The following is a 24,849-nucleotide window of genomic DNA, read 5'->3' on the forward strand; positions in this document are numbered from 1 at the left end:
TGAAGTGACAGTTTTAAGAGTAATTCAGAAAGCACACTATAGTGTGCTATGAAATAGGTACATAATGTTCTGATAGAAACTATTAAAACTCAACTGGGTAATCTACATTTTTTTAAAAAGTCACAAATTTTGAGTAGATCACGCTTTGTAACATTTTAAACCAAGCACTCACATATAAAAATGACATTATATAAAGGGTAAGTGAATATGAAGAGTTTAAAATGCACAGTAAAAAGTAACAAGTAAGACTGCAAATAACTTTAAAAATAAACATTAAATCAGAGCTTAAAAATTCTAATTTATTTCTAACAAACACCACTTGATGCTTGACCCACAAGCTTTATTTACATTTGTCTACAGCATCATTTCCTTATGAAATGGACTAGTACAACTTAGTTAAACCAAATGAAATCATAATCATCTGAATTGTCTGCAAACTACTATTTGCTAAATTTATAACCTTGCATTTGCTCAGTACAGCCAAAGTTTTAATACAGAAAGCACAAGAATAAACCAACAGTAACATGTAGAATCTATAAGATCATTTGGGCAATTTAGAAGGTAGACTTTCAAGAAGTCTGAGGCACAATTACAAGAGAGAAAAGTTCTTGTGCAAACTACAGTAAACGTAGCAAAGGAAAGATGTAAAAAAACAAGGGGCAAGTTCATTGTAAAAATATTATCAAAATATTTCTACATAAGATATTTCGTTTTCATCTTTAGGTCAGGTGAGAGAAAAATCACTCATTTTAAAATAAAAAAACAAATACAATTATGTTTGGTCTGTCTACAAAATACCTTACAATGTTTTAATTTTTAATTGCAGAAGACATGTTTTAAAAAAAAAGAACAAGAATAATGGGTGTTAATTCCCATGACAAAAAGTCCCCAAGCACAATTGTTGATTTTCCTTAATATACTTACCTTGTATTGTCACTGAAGATACTGTTAAGAGAAACCCTTTTGTTTTTAAACCAGAAGACACATAAAGCTCAAGTGACCAGATTTTGAGAAATAAAGCAAACTCTGACAGTATTTTAAGCCATAAATATGTCAAGTGAACAATTATTTCTGTTTATGTTATGCAGAAATAATCATTACTCAGAAAAAAATTTTATGCAGTTTAAACATCTCATGACATGTTTGCTTAAATTAACAATGTCTCTTTTGGTCTTTCACCCAAAGAAAAATATACTTCAGAAGCGTTCTTCAATTTGTTCTTCATTAACTATAATTTAGCTTTGTTTACCTTATCATCATATGTGAAAATTGGATTTTTAAAGGATATCACACACAGCTTCTTAAAAATATTAAGATAAACATTTTGAAATAAGATGTTTTTCTCATCAGACAACCATATCAGAAAAAAAATGAACTGTTAGATATTCCTGCTCAAATTTATGTCAGAAAATGTGAAATGAATAATACCTTTCTCCTTCTATAAATTCACAAGACTTTTCTGCATTAAATGTGTTGCAAAAAGTAAAACTGAATAAAAAAAGGCAATGATTCTAAGGCATCTTTACCATAGGTAATTTCACAATGAAGTTTCTAGTTTCTTTTATAACTAGTTTAACTTTAACATGAACAGGGTGACTGCTTTTCTCAGGTTAAGGTAAAGAGACTGTTTCCAACTACTTTACCAGTCTTGCCTCCATGCTCAGGTAAGGTAATCTTGTCTTAAATCAATAAACAGTTCATATTTGGAAATGAGAAAAACAATAGTTCAAATTAGAAAACAAAGTAAAAAAAAACCAAAGTACTTTGTTATAGCTGAGGTGGTTTTAAATAAATGGTTGTAAATAAAGAATGATAAATAAAGCATCTATTTTGGGGACATATGGCTTAAAATACTATTTACTTTTAATTTCACAAATAAACACAGCTGTATTGTTCTGAAAAGCAATGAAAGGCATGCACCTCTACTAGCACTTCTGAACAAGTAAGACACCAACTTCTTAAAAAATATGCTTCATGCACTGTACTGAATTTTTTTAAGATGTAAATTTTAATACATTATTTCTTTTTTGAACTTGAACGGGAACCAGAATGGGATGATCCGGAAGATGACCTGTGGTGCCTGTAAGACATAATAGAGAAAGCAGGTAGTCTAGCAAGCTAGAGCTGGATATCATCATTCATTCATAAGACTTTGAGAATATACAAAAATTAAACCTAATTATATATTCTGACAATAGAAATAATTAAAATCTAAGAAACTTATGCACATAAAATAAATTAGTGTTTAGACCTTAGATGTGAGCCCAGTAACAGTATAATTTAAAATTCTCTATAATTAAAAAATTCTCTCATTTCAAGATATAGCCACCTCTCAATTATTTAAGGTAATAAGAAAAGCCTTGCAAAAGTGTGGAAAATTACAGGTAATATGTAACACAGGCACATAAACTTGGTAATGGAAGAGTGACTAAAACAATCTGATAATATTGTAGATAATATGGTTAAGTCTTTATGTAAAAGAGATACAGCAAGGCTTCTGAATGTGTATGAGAATATATATTCATAAATAATTACATTTGGAAATCTAGGTCTCACAAGATGATCGTACAATTAGTTAAAGGGTTATATTCATGCAGCTCATATGAATAAGTCAATATATCAACCTGGGTAAAGTAGTGGTGTTCCGAGGGGTTGGCCCTGGGCTCAGGGTTGTTTAGTGTTTTCACCAATCACCTGGCTTATGGAATAGAGAACATGTTCATTAAGTTTAGATGACAACAAACTAGGGGGATTATATGTGGCTAAGATAAAAATTTGCAGAAGTGATAAGAAAGCAACAGAATTAACTTCACTCAAGTACGTAGTTATTTTCTTACAAAAAACCAAATGCAGAGAAATAAAAGACTAGCTGTGTGTAACCCTAGTATCTAAACTTCAAAATGTGAAGCAAAACTAATCATCCTGCACAAGTAGGAATCGTAATGTAATCCTACCACTGGACCCAGCAATAATCACTTTATCTAATCGTTATTTTCACAAGCTGAAACAGTAAGAAAAAATTTCCCAAGAATACAAAGGAAGCCATTAAACTGACTATATAATTAGTCACCGAGAATCCAGAGAAAGTTAAACTAATTAATTTGCCTGCTCTAAAAAAGACTAACAGATAACACTCTCTCCAAATTTAAAAATGTCAATATAGATAACATAATCTAGTAAAAAGTCTTTCTCAAAACGAAAAAAAATGGGATTTGTACTGCATGACGAAGAATGTATTAGCTACGAGAACAATTTCCTAATAAGGAGCATGAAAAAAGTTACTTTGAAAATTTACACATATTTAAAAGAGGCCAGACTTCCAATGATCTAGAATAGTGTTTATTTGATGTCCTAGAATCCTGATCTCTAATATTTAATATAAAAATCTATAGCATAATACACATGAAAATCAAATTCTAAATTACTTCAACATATAGCTTCTGAATTAAAATCTTACAGGACAGAAATAACGGAGAGTTGGCTATAATTATATGTGAAAATAAATATTTAAACAATAAAATGAACAGATAGTGGAAGAGAGTGGTTTGATCTACAACTTTTTAAAACAACCTGATCATAGTACATAGGATGAACAAAGTAATTAATGTTTTTTGAAGTTTAAACTTGAAAAGTATAAAGTTAGACTAAAGGAGATTATAAAAATCTAATCGTTGATAAGGAAGTTTTAATCTATTAAACACACTTAAGAACACCCATTCTTATTTCTACAGAAACCCAAACCTTTCGGGTGACCGTGATCTTGTTCGTCTTTTTTTGCGATCACCAGATGAAGATCTAGAACGACTTCTCTTTCTGTTCCTCTCAGGAGAAGATGATGAACTTGAATAAGATCTTTTTCGTGGGGAAGAAGAGCCCCTGTGGGATCTGGAGCTGGATCTTCATTGATTGAGAAACAAATCAAACATTCCATTAAAAGAAGAACTGAGGGAGATAATTTAGTTAACAGATCCAAAAATAAACAGGATTGATAACTGAAGATTTTATAAGAAGAAATACTTACTGCTTACTCAACAGAAGACCTCTGGTTCAACCATGAAAACAATTCTATTTAAAAACATTTACTTTAATTTCATCTCTTAAAAAAATTCTAAGATAAGTGTTCATCACTTATAATAAGTATAATTTTAAAATATTTTTAAAAAACTTATGGCTTTAGCCCTGGCCGGGGAGCTCAGTTGGTTAGAGCGCCACAGGTCCAATCCCAGGTCAGGGAGCATACAAGAAACAACTAATGGAGGCATAAATAAGTGGAGCAACAAATTGATGTTTCTCTCCCTCTAAAATTAGTATTTAAAAGAAAAATATGTAAGTATGTCATTTTAAAGTATACATAAACAGCAAAACCAACAGGTAAAACTGTACATTTATTGATAGATGACTTTATGTCTAGAAAAACATCCTTCCATTTGGAGAAAAAATGTTTATCATATATACAACCTCCTAAGGAAAATAAGCATAACAATTCCTTGTGTAAATTGTAAAACTTATCAGTTAAGTTGCTAGAGAAAAAGCAGAAATAAGTGACATGAGAAAGAACAATAAGTAATAAATTGCTAAATATTCAAAGTAAAATAAAATGAGTAACTTTAAAACTTGATTTATATCAGCAATATTTATTTTTATGAAGGGCCACTATTCATGAAGTATGAAGTGTTGACATTCACATGTTTTAGGTAGAGGAAAATGTGCAAATGTTTAAATGCAAATTATTCTCTTCATTTACATATTTTGGTTGAAGTAATTTAGCTCAAACTTCCCAAAAAATTCACCTTTGGGCTTAAAATAAACTTAGAAAGCCCAAAAGGAGAATTCTTTGGAAAGTTATAAGCAATGAAAAAATGTTTGGAAGGAATATGAAGGCTGTTCTGTAAACCTGATTATAGTGCTTCCCAAAGGGAACTAGAATTTAATCTTCACCTAAGAAGCACTCGAAGGACTAAAACATTGATAATACATATAATCACAAGAACAACAACAAAAACAATAAACTCATGCTATTTTGTATTGGATTAATACAAGAGTGAATTTCATTTTCTTTTTAATGCTGTTAAATTGCAGTTACCCTCTAATGCTATATAGACTTGACTCTAATAAGCTATTAAGCAATTATTTTTACCAAAGAAACTACCACTTAACTTCAGCGTAAAGTTCTACACACACGGAATTTTAGTGGTTTTTCTTACTCATGCCATTACTAGATCGATAAATTAACTTAAAAAGAAAGGCAGTATATTTGGATGATTTTTAGACAAAACTAGTGTCTCAAATGCTTATTTACAAACTGCTTTTCCCTCTGTATGACTAAATGCAACCTAATGTTAACAATGATGTTACTTAATACCAAACTACACCTAGACTAACCAACTATACTTCTTGATTTAGTCTGTGGAATTTAAGAGGACTGTCTGTTCTACATATACTGTTTAAAACTTTCTATGTATTACAGAGAAATAGAAATATGCGTAAAACCCTCCAGAAACTTAACCTGATATAAACAAATTTTTTTGTAAATACTGAAACAATTGCCTTACAAAACAAAATCTGTTTAGAGGTAGAATTGTTTTTCTTCCTTTAAAAAAGGGGAATAAATGTTTCCTATTTAATATGCATATTTCTGATTTTATTTGAACTACCACTGAAAACAACTAATGTATGAAAAATTTTGGTAATAAGACTTGGCTCCATCTTCCTATTTTATCACATTTAGCACAAAAATAAACCCTGCTTGCATGATGCAAAATAACCACCTTAATTCAATCATGGGAATGTCTTGGCACACTGCAGGCAATGGAAACATCTCATGGTGAGAAAATTAAGCCCAGGCAAGTGCATTAGTTTTCTAATGCTAAAATAAAATAAAAGTAGAAGCAAAACAAGAGGGGAGAGAAAGCAGCAACACCTTCTGCAGCCTTTAAGTATTATTTTCTCTCTGCTTTACAGAGAGATGCTACCTCATTCACCTTGATTTCGACCCACGAGATCTCGAACGTTCTCTGGAACTGGAACGAGACCTTGACTGGGAACTGGAAGAACTTCTTGAACGGGACCTGGAACAACATGGAAGGATTGTTTTCCAGGACCACATAAATGAACTTTGTGATATAAACACTGAAAGAAAGATATGCATTAGAATTCATTTTCATATAAAAAGATAGCTATTTTAGATAGATACTTTTCAAAATACTATTATTTTTAAGTATTTTAAAGTAATTAAACCTTTTGTTTAGGAATTTATGGAAAAACTTAAGGTAACAGGAAATATTTTAGATAATAAACTATTACTTTCCAAGTTTGACAAAATTACTCTAAATATCACTCAAGATTGTACAAACAAAAACACTCAATACTATCACTTCATTAACACTGAATACTTTATGTTTACAAATATTTAAAAGTAACCCAGAATTTAACATATCCAGAAATTCTAAATGTTGCATTTTATATTTAACTTCTCTGAAATATCTATCAATTTCCCTTATAAAATCCATTACATTTTCTCAGTCACTATCTAGGTCTGACGCTAAAAATGTTGACATGGGTATGCTTGTTTAATCTTGTTTTCCTGCCTATTCAAATGTTAAAAAATTAAAGGGAAAATACATGAACAACCCTGTAATTGTAAAAAAGAAAAAAAAAATAAGACAATAGAAGATATGGCCCATTTAAATTAACCACAAAAAGAAGTAACTGTGGTTTAAGTAAAACAAAAGTAATTCATATTAATCTAACTTACAACTTCAATTTGCCCCTTAAAATAACCTGTAGCTAAAGATTATTACATTTTCATCTTAAAATTACTATCTTCAAAGTCAACCACTGTTTTAAACTTTAATTATTAAGTTCTCAGCTATTATTTTTTCTTAAATACCATTAAAATTCATTGCCTGTTAACTTAATATGAGTAAGAATTTTTCAAGGGAACACTGTTTATGTAATGTACTTCTTTTTCTCACCTAAAATTTTATTTTTATTGTTGACTACACAATCAGGAAATATTTACTAAAATTTTACATCACTAACAAAATAATATTCAAGTACACCAGCAACTGAATCCTAATTTATTCCTGAACATCTTAAAATTAGCATTAGGCCAACAGAACTTATATGACTGAATTTCCTCCTTTATTCAGAATACCTGTATCAAAGTAAATTATCAAAGCATCATGCAATAACCAATAATTTAATAAAGGCCTAGAAAATTTCTATACTATCTTTATCAGTGAACACATAAATCTTCCCTTTCCTTAAGCATTTCTAAATGTAAACTATTTAGATAGTATACTATATGTAATGATTTAATTAAATTTTAAAGTCTATTTTAATTAAAGTCTGGTGAAATGGACTGAGGAAGTTTCATATTAAAATGTGCATTTCTGAAAGTATTGGACAATTACTTAAAGGCAGTAAAAAAAAATTATCTTTTAAAAGGTGATTTGAATGAAATCTCTAAAATAAAAGCTTATTCAGTCAAGAAAAACAAAACTTAGAAATAAAGAAGTTAGATACTGACATTTTGACTGGTGTTACCCTTGACCTGTACCCGTTTACCTGGACCTAGACCTTGAACTTGAGGGGGAGGATGAGCGTGAAGATCGTGAATGTGAAGATCGAGACTTTGAGCGACTTCGTCTATTAGATTTCTTTTTATTACTATCTTCTTCTTCGCTGGCATCAAGATTGTATTTTGAGAGATCAGCATCATCTTCATCCTCATCCTATCAAAAAGTCAGAGTCAATATTTATTTGACATTTAGATATTAATGCTATCTACTAGGAATGATGGACAATTCTATGTACCAAACATTTCCATACAGATATAAATCACATCACTGATATCTTAGCAAATTCATTCTTAATCCTGAAACCTGCCTATTACATTCCTTAGCTCAGCTAAGCAGACTTGACAACTACCTCAAATATTTCAAAGTAAACCTAGAAACTTTACTTATTTCTTCTTTTTCTGTTACCATGTGTTACCAAATAAGCTGTCTATAATTTTCAATTTTACTCCTGTTAAAGTCTTTGAATTCATCTCCCTTAGTACTTCATTCTTTTATCTATTGATATTACAGTAACCTTTTAATTTAGGTGGTCTAACTCAGAAAATCCATTCTGCTTCCCCAATATCTTAATGTTCAAGTTGACCTTTGAACAATGCAGGATTTGGGGCATCAACTTCCTGTGTTATTTCTGACTCCCCCAAAACTTAGGCAGTAACAGCCTGCTAACCAAAAGCCTTACAGAAAACATAAACAGTTAATAAACACAATTTACTGAGTATGCCAAAAAATCCATTATGTATTTTTCCATAAAAGGCACATTTTTCATTTTCACCAATAACTTTATTGATTTGGATATTTTGAGTATGCTGGCTATCTCCTGCTATTGGCTTCTAGTGGGTAGAAATCAGGGGTGCTGCTAAACATCTTCCAATGCATAAGACAGCCCCACAACAAAGAATTACTTGGCCAAAATATCAACAGCACAGAAACTTCACAAACCACTTTTGACATGTTCAATCAGCCACAGCACCTTCTCCACACGATGCACAATCTTTTTCTGCATTTCTACCTTTACAAGTATAATACACTGAAAACCTGGCATAATTCCATATTCAATATTAAAATGGCTACACGAAAATTAACCAATTTTAGTTATTTTTAATGCACTAAATGTGACACCTATCACAATACAATCTAACAAATTTTTTTCAAAAGAAGTTAAAGACAACTAAGCACTACTAAAGCCATTGCGTGAAAAAAAAAAACAGCTTTTTTGGCCAACTCAAAAATATGTTATATGTATTCTATATATTCCAGTTTTAGAATAAAGTAAGCTAGAAGAAAAAAAAAAAAAAACGTTACTAAGAACATCACAAGAGCCCTGGCTGGGTAGCTCAGCTGGTTAGAGTGTCATCCTGATACGGCAAGGCTGCAGGTTTGATGTCTGGTTGTGGCACATACAAGAAGCAACCAATGAATGTATAAATAAGTGGAACAACGAACTGGTGTTTCTCCTTCTCCCAACTTCCTCTCTCTAAAATAAGTAAATAAATAAAAGAATATCACAAGGAAAATAGATTCACAGTATTATGTATTGAAAAACAAACCCTTGTATAAGCAGGCCTGCGCTATTCAAACCTGTGTTGTTCAAGAGTCACCTGTATATTGACAGTCAAAACTCCGAATTACAAGTCAGATATCTTAATTATTAAAAACTTTAAAAATTGTTCCGTATTGATTTTAGTTGCACATAGGACTTCTTGTAATTATACCCCAAAGCAACCTTAATCTAGATCTACACATCCAACCATAAATTTTATACTCAGGCCCACAGAACAAACATTACCAGACTTGATGTGGTCGCAGCTCCACATCCTTCCTTCTGCTCTAACCACACTAGCCTATATAGATTTTTTGAATGTTGCAGGTTTGTTTCCTACTCAGGGAACCTTTATTTCCTGTTTTATTTATGTTCCATTAAAAGGCTACTTCTGTCTCAGTCATTGTTTTTCCAGTCCCAGCATAGAACTTGGTAGAGTGAAGCTCAAAAACCTTTGTGAGAACAAGTGAGCATACAGCAGAACATATGTATCTTCATCATGGGCCAAGGGACATCGAAAACATTCATATATTATGTCATAGTTGAAATAAGACAAATGGGAAATAAAGAAGTAAATTACCTCATCTAATTTATATTTAGAAAGATCTTCATCCTCATCCTCTTCTTCTCCCTCAGATTCTTTATCTTCGACTTCCTTTAAAATAGATGCTGGGCCAACTGCCTTCCCTCTGTATTTTTTCTTTTTACGTCCAAACTAGAGAAAAAGTTTCATAACATTTCTATAATACATTTTATAAATGTATTCATAAGACATATTTATATATTTTTTGCACTTAAGATATTTTTAACATGTTTTTCTAATTTGTATTCAACCTGCACTTTTAATGTATAGCTTACCTCATCATATTCACCATCAGATTCTTCTCTTTCTATATATTCAACATTTTCTCTTTCATTAAAACCACCACCATATCCTAAAAAAAAAAAGGACAAGTTGTTATCCTCTGATAATTCATTTAAATAACAACAAAGAAATCTCTAAATCACCTCTAAGCAACAGGAAAAAGAAAATCTTATCAATGAGATTGGCCTGTGCATTAACAATTACTGGTCTTTAAAAAACATATCAAGAAAAATCACTATGGAGAAAAGTCTCAATGTGAGATGCTTAGCTGGAAAGTCTTGTAGCTGTACTTCCAGCTCTTCTCAATTTCAAAGTGTCCTTAAGCAACGAGGTAGATAATGCATGGGAATATATGGGTGAAAAACATCTCCTTAGACCTCTGCTATAAACAATTTTAACAAGTAAAAATTATTTTCCTCTGTAATTCTTCTGGGAGAATTAGACTCAGAAGGAAGGAAGAATCAAATTTCACTGTTTACCAATTGTAGGTGATCTAGAATCTTTTGATACACTGAAATTTTCATGAGCTAAAATGTAGCTAGAGTTTGGAAAATTCCAAATTATACAGGATATTCAGTAACATGAAAATGGAAATTCGAACTGACTTTAAATGCAATTATTTTTAATACAGAGGTAAAAGTCACAAAAGATTCAAGTAGCCAGTTAACTTTTAAACTGAAAATATCTATTAAAAAGTAATCAAGATCAGCAAACCATTATTTTTTGATGTTACAATTAGCATCTACAATGAGACTGGTCAGTCTTTCATAGAGGATCAACAGAGACTGGAATAAGAAAGTGAGATGAGAATTTGGATAAATCTCCCATTCAAAAAATAATTGAGAAGTACATGGTCAAGAGTAACACAATCTACAGCAGGGGTGTCAAACTCATTTTCACTGGGGGCCACATCAGTCTCCTTGTTGCCTTCAAAGGGCTGAATGTAATTTTAAGACTGTATAAATATAACTACTCCATAACAGTTAAGCGAGAGCTCGGGGCTGCTGCCGGGTAGAAACAAAGTGCTGGGCCAGATAATACAAGGTGGAGGGGCCGGATTCGGACCGCGGGCCTTATGTTTGCCCCCCGTGATCTACAGTTTCCAGCAAAAGTAACATCTGCTTGAGTGTGGTTGGTATGGTAATAATATGGGTGTGATAGTTTATAGTTTTAACTTGAACATTTCATCTAAAATGTCATATGGTGTGCTTGAGTGTGATATTGTTACGTTACAGAACTACATGCTTATAATTTCGTAATAACAAAGGGGCATTATTGTGCTGGATCCTGTACATAACATATTACAGAGCAGTACCAGCACATAAGGCCAGTGATTCCCAGATTTAAGGATTTCTTGAACCAGCACAATGTTAAATAAATGTATAAGCAAATTATTTTTAATTTAGGATTTGTGACTTTAAATTTATCAAACATGGACATTAAACGAAAAAGATCATTACCCTATTATAGCCACAAATATTAGAAAGGCACTAATGCCCCAACAAAATAATGCAGTTAATTAAAAAAAAAAATCACATTACTACAACATCCTTTCTCATATACTTTGTACCAGTGAAAACTGCAAAGTATCAGGGTTTATCTTTGAGAGACTTGCATAGCATCCCTTTCTTCCTCTTTCTACCTTGTTTCAGAGACAATATGCACTCCAATTGAAAAAGAGTTTCTTTTTGTTTCTGTCCATCTGATATGAGTAAAAAGTGTATGAAATACCAGTAACAACTTTTCCTTAGTAAAATCTTGGCTGTAGTTTTTCAGAATATCATATATAGAAAGACAGAAATAAGCATAACTGGGTTATGTTCACCTTAAGAAAACAGCTCAGATTCAATGTTTATTATGGATTACAAACATAACAGAAAGTTATAACTCTACAATATAGCTTATTTCAAAATACATTTAACATTGTATCAGTACATCCTAAGATTAAGGTGTGAATTTTATACACAACAAATTCTAAGACATGACTAACAGTAAAAATCAAAATTTCAAAATAATTATAAAGAGTTAAAAGAAAGTCCACAGGATCTGTATCATTTAGTTATCTACAGCTGAAAAATGGTATGACAAAAGTGAAGAGCTAAAGAATACATTATAGCCAAGATTTAGAAAGAGAACTATACCTCATAAAGGTTAATTTTGCATAGGTATTGAAGTAGAAATTACTTTAAAATGAGTATCATAGGAAATACAAAGCTATTTTCATGTTCTCCAATATAGGCTCCATAAAAACAACCTAAATAATCTATTGACAGCAAAGATTATTAAGGTATGTTGTGTGAACCAATACAACAAATCCAACTCATGAAGAGAACCTGGAAAATACAGCTATCATGAAAGAATGAGCATACCATTTCCACTGAAACTTGGGTAACTCATCTTTCTCTTCCTAGCTTAAGCAATGCTTTATCAAACACACCGCTTCATTAAAAAGACTTCATTACTATTAGGCTCTATGTGTCTATTTTGCTCACCCAATTATCTCCAACATCTTGCACAATGGCCAATAAATTATTTCTTCAATGAATGAATATAGAAAACGCTATAATTCTAGTACCACTTATAATTTGAGTAAGAAATTATATTTGTAATATAATTACAAATTTTAAAGCCTTCTATTGTAAAGAAGGCTTTAAAATACAGTTTAGATGAAATAAGCAACCAAGAACCTCTGTAGACATTACAATAAAAATATTTTCAAATCTGTCTCACAGTACAATGTAAAAACGTGGGCACAGATTTAAATCAGGCCTGAGTTAGGGCTGTGACAACAGAACAGAGAAAAGGGGGTGAATGTAACATGTAACTCAGAGGAAGAACTAAAATACTAACTTGAAAATTCTGTGATTCTATATTTGGAATAATCTAATTAATCCAACTTCTGAGAATGTATTCTAAAAAAATAATTTAAAAGAATAAAAATCACAATTAATTAAAATTGTTTCTACTGAAGTTACCCTTATTCATAAGTTATCCTTATGAATAAGGAAAAAAAACCAACAAAAGCAAAAATCACCCCCAAATCCAAAAATAAGAGAATGGCTAAGTAAATTATCACTGTATTTTACTGTATATAATGTGCTCCTGTGTATAATGCACACCCAAATTTTTTGGCCAAAAATTTCAAGGAAAAAAATCTTTCATTTTAATTCAATTATTTATTTATACTTATTTTTGTATTATAAAGGAGTTTTAGCATTTATTTTTGAATATATGGATATCATTATTGCTTTCTAGAGTTACACTTTTAACACAAAGTATAAGTAAAAAAAATAAAAACACATAGATATGGAATTAGTATTACCCATGTATAACGTGCATCCATAATTTTCACTCAGAAATTTGGGCAAAGAAGTGCGCATTATACAAGGCAAAATACATATATAACCAATTTGATGGGATTATGCAGGAGAAGTGAGCAATATGTTAGAAGTAGTGCATCAAGTTTTCTTTTATTCACAACCTATCTCTTAGTTTGAAAAGTTAGGAAATGCTCCTAAACTTTGGATTTCCTTATTATAAACAGTAGACAGAAACTGGAGAACAGTGTCAGTCCACACCTTAAATAGACCAGCAAAAACAACTACTTACAGCCAATGAAGTAAAAAAAAAAGGTCAAGATACCAAATGATCAACAAAAAAAAGAGGGAGAAAATGAGTAAAGTGAGAAGGTACCAAAGAAAGTGTGAGGGCTCCAGTTAAGACTATATAGCTCTGGTGAGATAGTTAAAGGGGGAGTCACAAAATGGACCAAAGAGACTGTGAATAGACTAAAAAAAGCTTCTTGAGATTGTAATTTTTAAAACTTTACTAAAGATTTTGGACCTTATCCTAACAGCAATCATACTGGTTTTAAACAAATGGAAGTTTTAGTTTGGGACAAAACAAAAAACAAAGATCTCTGACTGTAACGGGGTAGGAATGGAATATGTACAGATACCAACTAGATGGCTATTTTTTCATGACAAAATATAATGGTATTTCTGCCTAGAGCAGTGATAGGTAAGACTTTCTGGGGTAGAGGACGAGTGGAATCACTATGAAGGACATCTAGGTTTCTGTATTATGTAACAAGCATATGGTAGGGTGGTAATAATCATGAGAAATAACACTAGAAGAGGGCCAGGTCCTGGGGGGTGTGTGTGGAAATCATGAATCAGTTTGGATATAATGAGGCTGACATTTACATGGCGATGATAAATAGGCAGTTGGATATATTGGTCAAGTAGGTCTGAGGTGAAGACATAAATTTAGGCATCATGGTATGCCAATGGTCACTTAAACTTAGGTAAGAGGATGTCTAGAAAAAATAGAGCCAAGAGAGCTTAGGGAGTGAATCTCAAGGAAACTCAACATTCTATGGCGAGGTAGAGGGCAGAAGAGGATGGAACTAAAAAGGAGGTAGGTAATGAGCAACCAAAGTGTGGGGTAAAAAAGATTTTAAAAGAAGAAAAAAAATGTATCTCTTAATGAAGTGAGGGAGAATGAGAAGGGTGAGGACAGATTTGAGGATTGAAAAATAAAAAATATCTAGGACATTAGGCTACAGTGCAAATACAAATTAAAAAAAGAAGGGGGGGGTGGTGGGGATTAAACTCGAATTTCTGTTGTACTTCAGGAAGGGCCAGGTCCAAAAGATTCTTTACTGGGTCTCTTATCCCCAGAGACCAGACTAGTGAAAGTAGTCTAAAGTCAAGGAGGAACAGAACCAGGAATGTTTAGTCTAGGTCTGACAAGGTGACTATATATAGAAGAAGCCTTTGTATGATATATGATGCTGAATGATAAAATCGTATTTCAAGTATATTGATAACATGGTTGGGCTAATTGCTGAAAAAGGGAAACCATATCCTGTTAGGTAAATATTTTCATCTCACCACCGACAACACAGACCCAAAGGTAAGCTATTATTTAGGCCAAATTCCATCCGAATCGCCTGCAGATGTTTGGGACCCACCCTCAAAGAGATTGATTTACTTTAAAGGTGCCTCTCTGCTCTTTTTTTCCTGTCACACTAGAATATGGAATAAATGGAAAAGTGGTATTACTCTTTTCTTACTAATAACAAACATCTAGAAAAGTGGAGGGGGGGGGGAGTAAGTAAAGCATTTCTGAAAGTATCCTAATATCACTACTGGTTAGGTTACAGCTTCCTAGTGCTGTACTTTGTAAATTGCAAAATTCTGAAACATGATTTTTTTTTTTTTTTTTGAGCATGAAGGGGAAAACATCAAGATCAAACCATAAAGGCCGAATAGACAGAATCCTCAAATCGCTCTCTGCTCTTAAGATGATATAACTGTCAGTTCAATTTTTAGTTAAGCAAACAAAATATAACCAGAAACATTGAAATTGCGAACAATCTGACAGTAACCAGAGAGGAGGGAGGGGATAATGGGGGGAAGGATTTTCAGGAACTATTATAAAGGACACATGGACAAAACCAAGCAGGAGGGTGGAAGCAAGGGAGAAAGGTGGATTTGGCTGGGGGGGGGGGGGGAGGGGAATGCAGACAATTGTAATTGAACAACAATAAAAAAAATCTATTTGTTAGAATGAGTTTTTATCTTACCTGTTCTTTCTTCCAACTTGGCATACTTTGGAGTATTACACATGTTACACTCTGATCTTCTGGCCCAATTCACATTACTGCAACTTTAGAAGTTAAAAATACCAAGTTAGTAGAAAGTTACATGAAAAATAGTAAATTTTTAGACATTCTAAGATTTTAAAATAAAAGTTAGGATGAATCCACTACCATAAAAAATATTTACTAAGAATATTGCAAATGTACCTTTGTACATTTTTCTGGAGAATATGAGTTCTAACTATTTAAGCAGAGAAGCAAAAGCAATATAGTATGAAGAGTGCCTTTGTCATTCTATGAGAAATAAACAACAAATTTTATCTATAGATTCTCATACCTTAATGGAAAAATATCATTTTAAATCAAAGGTTCTAATTTCTCATTCTCCTAATTTACCTCAGAGAAGGGTAAGGTTATACCCTACAAATAATGTTAAATTTCTTTTGCTGTGGAATTCAATGCTTGAGGAATTCAACAGCATACCCAGTGTTAATGGAAAATTCTTCAGTATAAATTATATTATCTATAGTATCAGAAATTTATAAAGACCCCCCCCCGATTAAATCGTCTTTCATATATAGTTGGTTCATCAGCATTAACAGAAAAAAATGGAAGCTGGAAAAATCAATAGAGCTTAAAAATCAAAAATACGAAGAAACCTATTTAATTAGGAATAATTACTATGGCATGTATGATTCTAAAATTACTTTGTAAATGGGCAAAATAAATTTTGTGGTGTAATTCACATTAATAATAGAGGCTAAAAATTTTTGAGATTTTTCACTATAGAAAAAAGTAGGCTTTTGTACTTTTAAATAACTCCCCCTCCTTTTTTTGGGAAGTTAGCTCATCTTAAGCATTTGTTTATACTGGTATACCTACCCCATCATAGTAACAACTAGTATTACCATTAGAAAAGAGAACTTAATAGTTCTTTACACTTACATAAGAGATACAGACTGAACAATAATCAACAGACCTTTGATTTAAAGGTTACCTTTGGTTTGTTAATGTGCCTAATAAGTAAGATTAATCAGTAGTGGCTAAATATATTATTATGGAAGAGAGGATGATAATTTGAAATACATACGTTTTACACTGCCAGTCATTAGCACTAAATAGGCCTCGGCTCTTCTCTGCAAGTGTTTTCCCTATTTCAGTTCCCCCTGCTTTCATCATCTTAGCCTCAGTTGTTTTCTCTGAAAATAGAAAAATCATGCAATATGAATCTGGGGAAATAGTAAAATGATCTGTATAAACAGCCATAATAGAAACTTCCTTAAATGCTTACCCCGTCCACATCTATTACAGCTGGTTCTTCTGGCAAAGTTCACATTTCCACATCTGAAAATAAAGCAAAAAATATTTATAAAGGTATTTTTTAAATAGATATAATTTTTAAAATCCCATATATAATTTTTAATGTGAACTCTCTCACTATATACCGGATCCAGAAATTCTAAAGCCGTTTCAGTCACGTTAATGACAGTATTAACTAAAAAATCAAACAAAAACCACAAAACCAAAATAAACCCTCACAATTTAGGTGGTAAATATAAGATTTGAAGCTACAAGTTCAGGGTAAGAAACTCAATCTCACTTTCTAGTTATGTGATCCTGTTAAGTCGCTTAGGAACTTTGTGACTCTGTCCTATCAGCACATACCATCGCCGTCATGTGCCAAGTAACGATGTTTTGATCAGCAATGGACAGCATATAAGACAGTGGTTCCCTAAGTTTATAATGGAGCCAAAAAATTCCTATGGTCTAGTGATTTACGAGTGCAATGCATTACTTGTGTTGTGATGCTGGTATAAATAAACCTACTGCACTCACTGTGTTGCATATACAGTTATATATAGTATGCGATACTTGACAATGATAATAAGTAACTATGTTACTGGTTGACTTAATCTTGCCTTGTTTTATGCAGTAGTAACATGTTACGCAGGCTCATAGCCTAGGGGTGCAGTAGGTAGGCAATACCACCTAGGTTTGTGTAAGTGAACTGTGATACTTGCACAATGACAAAAATCACGTGACACATTTCTCAGAACATATCCCTGTTGTTAAGTAGCACGTAACTGTATTTATAACGAAATCCCCTTGCAAAGCTGAAGATCTGACTCCACTTCAACAGTTACTGATGAGGCACCAGGGAGTTCCAAAAAACTTCAAAGTAACTCCCAGTATAGAAAATAAGGTGATATATACAAATGTGTTTTAAGTATTACAAGAAATACAAAATCCAAAGGGTGGATCAATGGGGAGAAAATAAGTAGGTCATAGAGGCTATGCTTCATGGATCTTGATAAAATATTCTTTTTACAAGTAGGAGGTGGGAACTCCAGGAAAAAAGACTGCATTGACTAAACATTATAAATAGGTTCAGTAATTATGAGGAAATGTTTTTTTGGGTTGTCAAACCTCTGAAAGCTATAGTTAAAAAAAAATTATAACCATAACCAAAAACCTCAACACACAGAGTAACAGTATCACTTTATGCTTATATTCAGTAAACTTAACTAAAAACACAAAAATTATTGGATCACTAACATGGCCTGAATAATGCATGTGCGTATCAGTAACAATGTTAAATGCTGACATGTAAAGCTTACATTTTAAAAAACCGTTTACATTTTTTTAAAAATTATACTAGAATGCAATAAAGGTGTGTAGTATGAATCACCAATAAAGCACTCCAAGTAATTTTTAGGTTGCTCCCCCACCCCCAAATAACTGTTCTTACCCAAACATATTCTGAAAAATGTTTTCTGAACTTACATAGGTTGTAGGAATAATACTCTATTAACATATTTGTAACAGTTGAAATGCACTCTCTTCGAGAGACCTCCTTCAAACATTCGGGTGGGTTGTCATTAATGCGGCTGTCAAAAGCACATCACTCTACAAGTGACCAACATCACAAGTTAAATGTTGGTGAATACCCTTTGTTTTCAAAGTCTTCCCCTCAGAGCAATGCTATTGATAAGGTATCACTTGTTCTTGTTCAATATTGTCAGAAAGACTTGAAATCCTTGAGATCACCTATCTTAATCTTTATGCAACTGAGAACCATAAATTTATTATGTAAAAGAAAATGTTCCATATGAACTGCTTAAAGTGTGGACAGAAGACAAATGCTGGGAAAATAAGGACTTAATCTCCTTTAATGACATTAGATGTCTTAATTTCCTAAAACAACTATCGACAGCTGTCAATGAGAATTTGCTTCACATCACTTGCTCTCACACTCTTTATGCTATTTCATGTATTTATTATAAGGAAGCCATTCTATTCCAGGGTTTTTTTTTTCTTTTTTAAGCAAAGTTAAATAACCTCCGTAAGATTAATAAGCAGTAGGGCTGGAATTAAACCTAGGTCTGTTTACTTCAAAATTTTTCCTCTTTCCAGTATAAACTCTGTGTGGTATCTGTGGCTAACTTAGGCAGAAAAAAGCAAAGATTTTATTTGAACACGAGCAGTCGTGCCTTCCATATTGCTAATTACTTTTCCTAGTGATTTCCACATATTTCCAAATAGATACACCCATGCGAGGGCCTTTCAACAAAAACCAGCGCTCTGAGCGAGCCCCCGGACTCCGGCCACAGTGTCACGGGCAGAGCCGTCGCAGCACGTGCTTCCCCGCTGCCACCCCGCAGGGCCGAGCTGGCGGGGACACAGGCCCAGGCCTGCCGGCTCCCACGGGCAGAACGGTTCGGTTCTTGCGGGGAAATGAAAGGAAAGTAAGTCAGATTTCCCAAGCCAAACGAGGACAGTGTTTGGGGGAAAATATATACAGTACAAACGAAAGATTACATTAAAAAAAACCCCAACAAGATGAACTCTGAGAAGCAGAAGGGCGAGATGCCTTCCCAGAACCAGATAAAGTTCGGCAGGGCGAAGTCACGTGAGGGAGATCAGATACCGAGCGAGCCTCTAGGAGGAAGATTTTCTTATCGCTGAAACCTGGCCGCGGGGACAGTGGGGGTGGGGGAGAGGGAGGCCATCTCGCTTTCCAAAGAGAGGCTCTTTAGGAGACAAAACGTCGAAAAAACAAACGCTGCATACATACTCAAAATAAAGGCTCTTGAAAGCTTTCCTCGTGAGGAGACCTGGGAGCCTCCTTCCCGCCCCGGAGCCCGCGATTCGCAGCCTCAACCGGGCTTAGGGCACGGAGGCTCGTAAAAAAAAGGGAAAACACCACACCGAGCTAAAAAAGACTGCACCGATAAACCCCTCTCCAATTCGGGCCCCTTCCTGAACTCACTTTTTGTCAGGGCAAATCCAGTCACCGTCACTGACTCGGAAATTCTTGGTCGACATCTTAAACGCTGCCACCACAGCCACCCACAGCTACGTCTTCAGAGAAGGAAAGCGGGCCGCGGACTTTTCAGCACTCCGGGTCTGTCCTCACGCCGCCTGACCCCCACCCACCACTGCGTCAGGGTTGGATAATAAAGGCACCCCGCCGGGATTGAGCTTGGGCATAACCGTCCAGAGGAAAATGCCTTGGCGACTTTTTCGTTGCCGAAAGAATTATAATGCAAGCGTATTTTCTAGAGCTAAACTAACAGGCGCGCCAAGGACACCCCAGGTGGGAGGCCTTCTTCGCTCTAGAAGCCTTTGAGAGCCCCCTACCGGCGGGAGGACCCAAAAGGAAAGTATTGTACTTCCGTAGCTCAGATGGGTGGAGCTAAGTAGCCGGAGGCGGAGGCGGAAGTGACTGTGTTCCAATTGGGGCTTGGAACCGCGGGTTGCTGGGTTCACGGATGCCCGCGCGTACTTTCTTTCCGCTATCACCACACTGTTGTGTGTGTATATGTATATATATGTATATACATATATATGTGTTTTTTGCTTAATCCCTTTACCTTCTTTCGTCTAGCCCGTCATGACCCTGAAATTCCACTTCCAAATTATACCCCCAACAGAAGTGCACATAAGTTCTCCAAAGACTTGTATAATAATGTTAATCGCTACACTATTGATTAGCCCAAACTGGAAGTTTCCAATTGCTTATTAGTAAATAAGCTTGTTAAATAAGTCGTCATATTCACACAGTAGAATACTATAAACAGCAGTAAGAACAAATTACAACCACGTGGAATGGTATGGCTATGACTCAAATACAATATTCAATCGAAAAGCCAATCACAAACTAGTACATGTTTTCTGATTCCATCCACATGAAGTTCAAAAGCAGCTAAAACTAATCTGGGATAACAGTTAATCTAGGGAGTAGGGAGGAGATAGTGGCTAAAAGGGGACATGAGGGAGCTTTGGGGGTCCTGATAATAGTCTTTCTCATAATGTGAGTTCTGGTTTCACAGTTATCTTTACCTTACAAAAATTCATCGAGCTGCATGCTGTTAACCTGAAAATAAAAGGCCAAAGTAAGAGGCAACAAGCATTTATTTAAGATCAAAGAATAGCTATTTGGAAGCACTGATTCAAGCAGAAACCCAGATAGAGTTCTGATTATGGGGTGAAGGCAAAGAGGTTCTATGAGAAAAGGAAGGGAAATAACTAGATTAATAAAAGGAAGAAATTTCCATGTGCTAATAAGCTAAATTATTCCTTAGTTATACATGGCTATTTGCTGATCCTAAAGAATTTCTTTAATTATCAGGTTTTGTAATCAAGAGGTCTGATTTCCTGTTAGCTTTAAAAACAGTTGTTGGGAAGACAATGCTGCTTTGGCGTAGCCCGAAGGTTATTTTGCCCAATTTAAACATTCCAAAGATTCAAGGAGTATGATGTGCAGTACAGTTCCTCTGGAATGGCTGCTCTGACTCAACTTGAAAATAGTTCCACTTACGGCAGCTTTTCACAACACTTACAACTTGGGTATTATTTTTAACTTCAGTAAGAAGTTTAAAACCTGGCCAGGTAGCTCAGTAGGTTAGAACGTCATCCAAACTGCAAGGTTGGGGGTTTGATCTCAGGTCAGGGCACGTCCTAGTCAACAAATGAATACACACGAATGCGTCAATAAGTGGAACACCAAATGAAAATCTCTCTCTCTCTGTCTCATTCTCTTGTTCTCCCTCTCTCCCTCCCTCTCTCTCTCTCTCTCTCTAAAATACATACATAAATAAATAAATGTTTATATCTTTCAAAAAAGATTTAAAAATAAATAAATTTACCCATCTTATCACATGCCACCTATCTCCTCATTCAGTAAATACTTGCTAAATATTATACCAACTTGAAAAGACAAAGGCAGTGATTCCAGACTCCCTTGTGACCTTCTGAGTATCTTTGATACCTGGGTACCTTCTGGCTCTAACGGTGATTGAGGTTTCTTGCAGTTGTGATGTGGAATCTGCCATATCTCATATAAAGTCATATTACAAGGTTGTTAAGAAAAGGCCAACCCTGGCCAGTGTGGCTAGGTTGATTGGAGCCTCATCCCATACACGGAAAAGTTGCAGGTTTGATTCCTGGTCAGGCACGTACCTAGGCTGCAGTTTGATCCTCTGTTGTGGAGTGTGCAGGAGGCAACCGATTGATGTTTCTCTCTCTCTCTCTCTCTTCCCCTTCTTGTGTCTCTAAAATCAATAAAACATATTTTAAAAAAAGAAAAGGCCATTGTTGGTTCTATAGTTAACTGAGTGTTTAAGGTGGCAATGATCCAATCTCTCTAAGGTTTACATTTCCAGACTCAAGGAGACTTCTTTGAAAGTACAGATAAACCAGGCAGATTTTATTGTTTATGTTCAGACATATGCAGGAAAAAATTGCTCTACAAAATCAATGAAAAATAACATCATATAAACTTCCAAATCTTGCCCTGGCTGATGTGGCTTAGTGGAATGAGCACTGGCCTGAGAATGAAAGGGTTGCCCGTTCGATTCCCAGTTAGGGCACGTGCCTGCAATGAGGGCATGAAAGAGGCAACCGCACATTGATGTTTCTCTCCCTCTCTTTCTCCCTCCCTTTTCCTCTCTCTAAAAATAAATAAATTCTTTTTTTTAAAGTTCCAAATCTTAAATTCATTGCATGAGTCATAATTGAGATATTTTAAAATAACTGTTTTTAGTTGGCCAGAATTTTTTCTTAATTTTATGGTACATAAATTATGGTGTTATAAAATATCTGGAATTATAACTGAACAAGCAACCATAAAATGTTTGCTCCTAAAATAGTAGGTCTTACTCAAACAGAAGAACAAGGAATTAAAAACAGATTTAATGCATAAAATAGTAAACCTAATATTCATGCCTAAGTGTAATTTTAATCTGGGCACTGTGGAAAGTGAAATTCACTTCCTAATTCGCAGGGACAGCAGTGACCCTAGGCAGACACCCTAGCGCAGTTTGTGAAGTCATGGCTGAGTTTCAGTGCAATGTATGCAGGCATTGCGGCGGGGGGGGGGGGGGGGGGGGGGGGGGGGGGGGGTGGCTACCGCCTCCAGAAAGGCACCGAGAATTTGGAAATTGGTTAATAAAGTATCATCATTTGGAACTGAGGTTGGAAGGTTTAGCACACATTTGATTACATCAGCCACCCGAGAGCCTAGAAAGTATAATATATGGTGATTCTGGAGTCAGTTTGCTTGGGTTCAAATCCCAGCTGTACTACTTGTTATCTTTGTGACTTTAGGCAAATTACTGAAGCTATCTCTGTTCTGTCTCTTCATCTAGGAAACAGAGATGATGATAAAGGTATTTGTATTTTAGAATTGTCAAAAGGACTAAGGGAGATAACTCGCTTAGCTGATTGATAAACAGAAGTAAAAAAATAATGGTTATTATTATACAATTAAAGGCTCACAGGCAATAGATGCTAGAGCTGGTGAATAACATGCAGATAATATACCAAAAGTTAAACCAACAGAAAAGTTTCACTGGGAGAATCATATGTCAACAGAAAGATGATTTACAATGAGTCTCAGGTAACAGTGGACAAAATATAAGAATATACCTGGCAATGATCAAAAGGGAAAGCTATTTGACTTCAAGGACTACAACGAATTTTTCAAAGAGAAATATTCCTAGGATAGACAGGGAATTTCTGCTATCCTCCTGTGAAAGAAAAATTCCTCAAGACTTCTCATTTTCTTCTAATTATAGGATCATAAAACAATGGATAATTTTCTTTTCGAGTACAGTTAACCTACTGTGATGAAAGGCCCAGAGTGAATTCCACATACAAGTTATTCTTCCTAGAGCAATACAAATTTTTAAAAAAGTTATTATTTCTAGATTTAACTCTCTTCGTAGATTGAGAAATTGGCATTCTGAGGTAAACATCAGTTTCTTGTGAGTCCTCTTAACATATTTATCCCAAAGAGTTTACTTGGTTCTGGTGAAAATGATAAAAGTGAGTTTCTGAACCTGCAAAGCTAAGAATCTGGCCTTGCATATTGTATTAGAGCTCTGTTTGCTTGTAGGTAACATAAATAAAAATAAACTGGTTTAAACAACAAAAAGGGGAGGGAGTTAACATTATAAAGAGAATGTATGTGATGGAACGGGAGGGCAAGGTTACTGAGTCAGGAGACTTATAGAAGCCATCCTGTATCCAAGCAGCGCACTTTCTCGGTCTCTCGCTGGACTCTAATTACACATCATTATCTTTCTGCAAACCAGTTTTCCCTACTGCTTAGTTCATAGAACAGACAGAAACAGTGCTGTCCTTAGACCTGAGCGAGAGGGGCTCTTAACCCAACCACGTACGTCAGGGGGGGTCCACACTTTGGAAAACCTTTCTGGAAATGTTCTAAGTCCCCTCCAGTGCTGGGAGCTGGCACCTAGTCCTGTGTCGGTCCTGAAACCTCTGGTAGTGGGGTCTGGCCAGGGCAGCAGGACCTTCTGGGTAGGGTACTCTAAAGCTGGCCAGGGACTTTAGTGGCTTTGGTCCCTGTTTCTCCCTTTCAGGGCCCTATCAACAATATCCCCCCAACTGTGCGTGGGGTCCACGAGGTGCCTGAGGAGCTCTGGGACTTACCCCCGTGGGTGGCCTTGGGCTGAATGGCTACACCTATCCCTGGAGAGCAGAAGCTCCTGCTGGCCAGCGTAGTATTTCTTTCATGGGATTACACTAGATTTAAACAACAAAATGGCCTTCTGAATGGTGCTGATTCAATGACTTGGGGGTGGTTTTCCTAACATTAGACACAGGAAGAGTTCAGGGTTTTGGCTACCCAGTGTCGTCCTTGGGCTGGAGCCACCATGTGTGCTGATGTGTGGGCTCACCCCTGTCTGTGCTCAGACCCAGGAGCTGCCTGCTAGACAGCAACAGTGGAAAG

General features: G+C 34.8%; 1 protein-coding gene across 3 annotated transcripts; it reads right to left on the bottom strand.

Annotated features, from left to right (window-relative positions):
* Nucleotides 1-319: 319 nt before the first annotated feature.
* On the bottom strand, nt 320-20,002 carry ZRANB2 (zinc finger RANBP2-type containing 2). Of its 3 annotated transcripts, none has more exons than XM_024565413.4 (11): nt 19,864-20,002; nt 16,885-16,937; nt 16,684-16,792; nt 15,579-15,661; nt 9,982-10,058; nt 9,704-9,838; nt 7,570-7,736; nt 5,982-6,068; nt 3,742-3,897; nt 2,625-2,698; nt 320-2,080 (listed from the first exon to the last, which is right to left on the bottom strand). In XM_024565413.4, the coding sequence occupies exons 1-10, from the start codon at nt 19,917-19,919 to the stop codon at nt 2,665-2,667; spliced, it is 957 nt and encodes a 318-aa protein (XP_024421181.2). In that variant the 5' UTR covers nt 19,920-20,002; the 3' UTR covers nt 320-2,080; nt 2,625-2,664. The 3 variants fall into 3 exon arrangements, 2 of the variants coding, with proteins under 2 accessions (XP_024421181.2, XP_024421183.2); XR_011650970.1 differs by having other exon boundaries at nt 2,066-2,080; nt 2,625-2,694; XM_024565415.4 differs by lacking the exon at nt 2,625-2,698.
* Between the last annotated feature and the right edge of the window lie 4,847 nt (nt 20,003-24,849).

This window comes from Desmodus rotundus, chromosome 3 (genome assembly GCF_022682495.2).
Source record: "Desmodus rotundus isolate HL8 chromosome 3, HLdesRot8A.1, whole genome shotgun sequence".
In the NCBI taxonomy this organism is placed as follows: domain Eukaryota; kingdom Metazoa; phylum Chordata; class Mammalia; order Chiroptera; family Phyllostomidae; genus Desmodus; species Desmodus rotundus.